At 39.1% G+C, this 6,000-nt stretch overlaps 1 protein-coding gene across 1 annotated transcript in view; it reads left to right on the top strand.

Annotated features, from left to right (window-relative positions):
* The window catches only part of unc5b (unc-5 netrin receptor B), an 86,996-nt gene that overhangs the window by 67,105 nt on the left and 13,891 nt on the right, over positions 1-6,000 (top strand). Inside the window, 1 exon segment of the mRNA XM_038307208.1 lies at positions 727-759. Coding sequence (XP_038163136.1) covers positions 727-759 — 33 coding nt within the window.

A 6,000-nucleotide genomic window follows, 5' to 3' on the forward strand; every position in this document is an offset into this window, starting at 1 on the left:
CGTTCTCCAGAATCATGACTCCAGATCTGAACATGCATAACATGGCAGACTGAAGGTGCTATCTTTATTTCCCCTGCATGTTTAAATTATTATTCTGCACTCACAAGCCGCCCTGATGAAATTCACGCGATAAAATCAGGGGAGCTCAATCCCACTGCTCCCACTTGTCATAAATGTACAAAGCTCTGAGACATCTCCGCCCGTCATGTTCATTACATCCCTGCTAGACTCTAATTGCTATTGGACGAAAGACGAACTCCAGGAAACCATTTGGTGCTTTGATGACGCTACGGAGGAAATGTTATTTGATTTGAGATCTGCTAAGTGACACAATCCTGAAAGATGGCTTTGATATTCTTGCAACTGCTCAGTTATGATTCACGTTGGAAATAACTGCTCCCATTGGTCAGATGTTGGGTTTTTTCTGGAAGAAGGTTATAAGACACCCTGTGGGGGGGAGGAGTATGCCCTGCTTAGATCTATATTGCCTCCTACTTGTAGCACAAACATACAAGTGTCCTTGCTTGTTTTAAAATCATCATTAATTATTATTTTGTTGCTCATAAACTGCATTTTCATCATTTCAATCTTATCAGTGGACAGAATTTATCTTTTATTTTAAACTGATTTATTATGTCTTTCATGTGAATAACTTGTCCATCCATTTTTATTATTTTTCTTTTCTTTACGATTTGTTCTTGTTTTTGTTTTCTCTCGTTCAAACAGATAAAAAAGTCTCACTAGAACATGCCAGCCATCGTAAGTCCACCTTTCCATGACTTTGTTTCCACAGTTTTTCCTCCTAACATGTTTAATCGTCTGTGTGTTCATAGAAGTTGTCAATCTAACATATGTGTCAGCACGTGGTGTTCAGTGCCTTCTGCGTTTTGTGTCATCCCAGATGGTATTCAGTGGAGACAGACGTCACCTTCCCATACAGCGGAAGAGTTTTTTTATTATTATTGTTTAGCATTTTTAAAATACAGGATGATTTAATAAAGTTTTGTTGAATTTTTTTTTTTTTTATAGGTATGAAGAAAGGATATCCAGTATGGAAAAAAATTGTATTTTAGAACTTTATTCCATGTCCATCTATCTATCTGTCCTCTATTCATACACTATATTGCCAAAAGTATTTGCTCACCTGCCTTGACTCACATATGAGCTTAAGTGACATCCCGTTCCTAATCCATAGGGTTCAATATGACGTCGGTCCACCCTTTGCAGCTAGAACAGCTTCAACTCTTCTGGGAAGGCTGTCCACAAGGTTTAGGAGTGTGTTTATGGGAATTTTTGACCATTCTTCCAGAAGCGCATTTGTGAGGTCGCACACTGATGTTGGACGAGAAGGCCTGGCTCTCAGTCTCCGCTCTAATTCATCCCAAAGGTGTTCTATCGGGTTGAGGTCAGGACTCTGTGCAGGCCAGTCAAGTTCATCCACACCAGACTGTGTCATCCATGTCTTTATGGACCTTGCTTTGTGCACTGGTGCACAGTCATGTTGGAAGAGGAAGGGGCCAGCTCCAAACTGTTCCCACAAAGTTGGGAGCATGGAATTGTCCAAAATGTCTTGGTATGCTGAAGCATTCAGAGTTCCTTTCACTGGAACTAAGGGGCCAAGCCCAGCTCCTGAAAAACAACCCCACACCATAATCCCCCCTCCACCAAACTTTACACTTGGCACAATGCAGTCAGACAAGTACCGTTCTCCTGGCAACCGCCAAACCCAGACCCGTCCATCAGATTGCCAGATGGAGAAGCGCGATTCGTCACTCCAGAGAACGCGTCTCCACTGCTCTAGAGTCCAGTGGCGGCGTGCTTTACACCACCGCATCCGACGCTTTGCATTGCACTTGGTGATGTATGGCTTGGATGCAGCTGCTCGACCATGGAAACCCATTCCATGAAGCTCTCTGCGCACTGTTCTTGAGCTAATCTGAAGGCCACATGAAGTTTGGAGGTCTGTAGTGATTGACTCTGCAGAAAGTTGGCGACCTCTTCGCACTATGCGCGTCAGCATCCGCTGACCCCGCTCCGTCAGTTTACGTGGCCTACCACTTCGTGGCTGAGTTGCTGTCGTTCCCAAACACTTCCATTTTCTTATAATACAGCTGACAGTTGACTGTGGAATATTTAGGAGCGAGGAAATTTCACGACTGGATTTGTTGCACAGGTGGCATCCTATCACAGTTCCACGCTGGGATTCACTGAGCTCCTGAGAGCGACCCATTCTTTCACAAATGTTTGTAAAAACAGTCTGCATGCCTAGGTGCTTGAATTTATACACCTGTGGCCATGGAAGTGATTGGAACACCTGATTCCAATAATTTGGATGGGTGAGCAAATACTTTTGGCAATATAGTGTATTTCTTTCTCTATGTTTTTTGTATTCATATTTTTTACAATAACTCTTGATTGAAATAAATGGAAATATTAGAATTTTAAGTACATCATAAGGGGACAATGTTAAAAAAGGAACAAAGCTTTAGTACATTGCACCTAGTGCAAAGTTCTGACACATAGTATTTTCTAAAAACAAAACATTAGATTTTTCTGTTCATATTTGACTAGGTTTGCATTTGAACTGATGGTAATTCCTTTGGCCTAATGTGATGTGGACTATGGGGAGAGGAGCTGCAGTAATGCACCTAATTTGCTATTGTTCCATTTCTTGTAATAAGCGCGGACGGCTGTCTGATTCGGTTGCATCTCGCCACGTGAGCGCAGGGGCTTCCTTCTGCCAGCTCGCCTGCCCCCGGCTTTCTTCTCCTCCTGCTGAAGAGTATTTCGCTATGCTTATCTCCTCTACCTTCCTCAACACACTTACTATCCCTCTCAACAAATCCCAACCTTATCTTTCTCCTTCCTGTCCTTTTTGGCAAAATTGCTTCTCATCCAGCTTTTTGCTTTTTTTTTTCTCCCGCCGACTTTGCTATTTGTCTTCTTGACTCGTCTCTGCTATGGTGTGACTGGCCCACGTGTGTCTGGTTCTGCCAACATTGGGGGTTTGTGCTAAGCAGGCGGTGCACAGCCCGCTGACCAGTCAAAACCAATCACCCAGCAGGGAGACTGAGGGAACTCAACAGGGTAGAGGTGAAGTTCAGGCCAAATAACCCTCCCCAGCCCACCTCTATTTGTGATTATATTTGGGACGTTATGAGTATCGGTTTGGTAGAAGGGGATCTTGATTAATGGGAAGATCTCTATTAACTCTTTGCTTTGAGTTGAGCTCAGGGTGCATTGGGTCAGAATGCTTTGAGGAAATGCCATAGAGGTTGCCTGCCTGTGTAAAAATCTGTCGCTCTTTACAAATGTGTTTATTTTAACATTTTGCTGATCTAGAAAAAAAACAAAAAAATGTTACTCTGATTTTGCTGGATACCTAAACTAAAACTGAGTAATGCAAAATTATGAGATGAAGATCAAAAACATGTTTTTAATTTTTTGATAATCAACTTTACATAGAGTGACAGGAATTGTCACCAATTGTAGGACCAATTCTTTTCAGTCTATATATTAATGATTTACCATCTGTGTGCAAGAACTGTGACACTTTGATGTATGCAGACGACACAGCTATCTTGGCTTATGGAAAATCCACAGAGGAAGTTGCCGCAAAACTAACTGAGGCCATGTCACTGATGTCAACCTGGCTTGAGCAATCCTGTCTGCAACTGAACATATCTAAAACAGTTACCATGTTTTTTTCAAAAAACAACCTCATAAATATAGAACCTGAAATTTTAATATCTGGAGAAAGATTACAGGTCGTCACTGAATATAAATATTTAGGTTTACATATAGATTCGCATCTCAATTTCAAAACTCATATCCAAAAGGTTCGTAATAGGATTAAGTTTAGTTTAGCAAACTTCAGATTCATTAGGGATTTTCTTTCAACTGAAGCTGCTAAATCATATTTTTTCTCCATGATTTTATCCCATATAACATATTGTATAATAAGTTGGTCCAATACTCACTCTACTACAATAAAACCATTAGAAACATTATATAAACAAGCATTAAAAATACTGGATAAAAAACCTTACCACTACCACCATTGTAGTATTCTGAGGAAATATCAGTTACTTACCTGGAACAATCTTATCAAATTCAAAAACATCTGTTTAATTTATAAAATCAGACATGGTTTAGCACCACCTCCACTATGTGACTTTGTACAGTTCAGATCCAGTGAGGTCAGGGTAACCAGAGGGGCAGTGAGGGAAGACTGCATCCTCCCCCAGAGAAAAACAGCCTTTGGTCAGGCTGTTTTCTCCGTAAGAGCATCTCAACAATGGAACACAGTGCCAGAAACTATCAGAGACTCTTTGTCATTCTCTTCATTCAAAAAGAATGCAAAAAAATGGCTTGTAGAGAGCCAAATTTGTGGACACTAAGGTTTTTAGTGTGTATTTAAATAATTTTACAATATATTTTTAATAATTTTACATACATTTTACTTCTTGACCATAATGTTTTTATGTAATTGGTATTGTAATTTAATCTTGTGATTTTATACTTGTGTTTATTTTTAAGGTTGCCTTTTTAATATCTGGCTGGGGGACTACCGATGAAAATTAGCACTCCTTAGCTAACTCGGGTATATTTACATTGTTTTAATGTTTATTAATGTACACTGTCCCCTTTCAAATAAACAATAAATGAAAAATGAATTTGTATTCATTCCCCCTGAAAAATGATCTATGCCTTTATAAAGCTATTGGAATATATATCAGCTCTGCACTTGTAAAGACTATTCTTCTCAAATACTGCAGAGCTAAAGAATAGAGACAGAATGAAGCAGAAAGATGAAAAGTTGTCCTTATGTCCTCCAGCAGCCTAAGCATATAGCAGTATAACCATAGAGATAGCCACTCTAACTATAAGCTTTGTCAAAACAGAAAGTTTTAAGCTGGACCTTAAAGTTATAATTAAAAATACATTGTCAGATAGTGAATTAAAAAGCGGTCCCTGTGACGACCAAAACTGGCAATATTATATTATAACCTAAGCCTGATTTACGCTTCCACTCAACTTTATGTCTGACCTGTCTGGTTGGAGAAACTGGTGCTGTTTGTTCTCTGATAAACATTCCTCAGCTTCACAGAACAGCTACGTTTATTCTAAGATTATATTAGACACAGCTAGACTCTATTTTCCAATTAGGTGACATGTGAAAACGGCTCATTAGATTGGTTAGACTGGGCACTGAATACAAATCGACTGCAAGTCTATCAGATTTTAATTAGCTCAAAGCTACATATCTTTCATCTAACAGGTCACAATTATGCTCCAATTTGTGCTTCTCTTTCACTGGAATAAAATTAAGTACAATAAGGTCTGTTAAAAAAAGTTATTTGATATTTAGTCTTTTTTTATTCCTTAAACATTCCTTTTTGCAAGAGATTGTCTCTTTGGATTTCAAAAATATAAACAACATATCAGCACTAAGATATACTTTACAGATAAAATGTTTGATCTACTTTTTTAAAGATTTATTTAGAGTGTTTCATGGATTGCAGATCAAGGGCTAAAGACAGACAGGAAATGTACGCAGAAGGAGGTTGAGAATGACGCACATTAACAGTTTGGCCAGTCGAAGTCAGACCAAAGACTGTAGTGCTGAGGGCATTTGAGCCCATGTGGGTTTCGCTCTATCGACTCTGCCACCGGCCGGTACTGGTGACTGTTGATATCATCTGCAATCTGTTGTATTGTAAAATGTTCAGAGGCAGATTGTGACAGCGCTGAGTAGAGATCTTTGTAGTCTGCCGGTGACAAGAGGAGTAATTTCAGCAACAGTTATTGTTCCCTCCATACTGAAAGGCTCCATCATAAAGATTTGTAAAATGCTTTCAGATAAACCCAAAATTTTATTTTTGCATGTTGTTTCAGAGGTAAAAAAAATGTTAGGAAACAATTGTTTTTAACAAAATCACAGGTGGTACCCCTAAATACTTCTGTAAAATGAATGTAATTGAAGCTTTTTTAATGATT

This window comes from Cyprinodon tularosa, unplaced genomic scaffold (genome assembly GCF_016077235.1).
Source record: "Cyprinodon tularosa strain WSP-4 unplaced genomic scaffold, ASM1607723v1 ctg116, whole genome shotgun sequence".
In the NCBI taxonomy this organism is placed as follows: domain Eukaryota; kingdom Metazoa; phylum Chordata; class Actinopteri; order Cyprinodontiformes; family Cyprinodontidae; genus Cyprinodon; species Cyprinodon tularosa.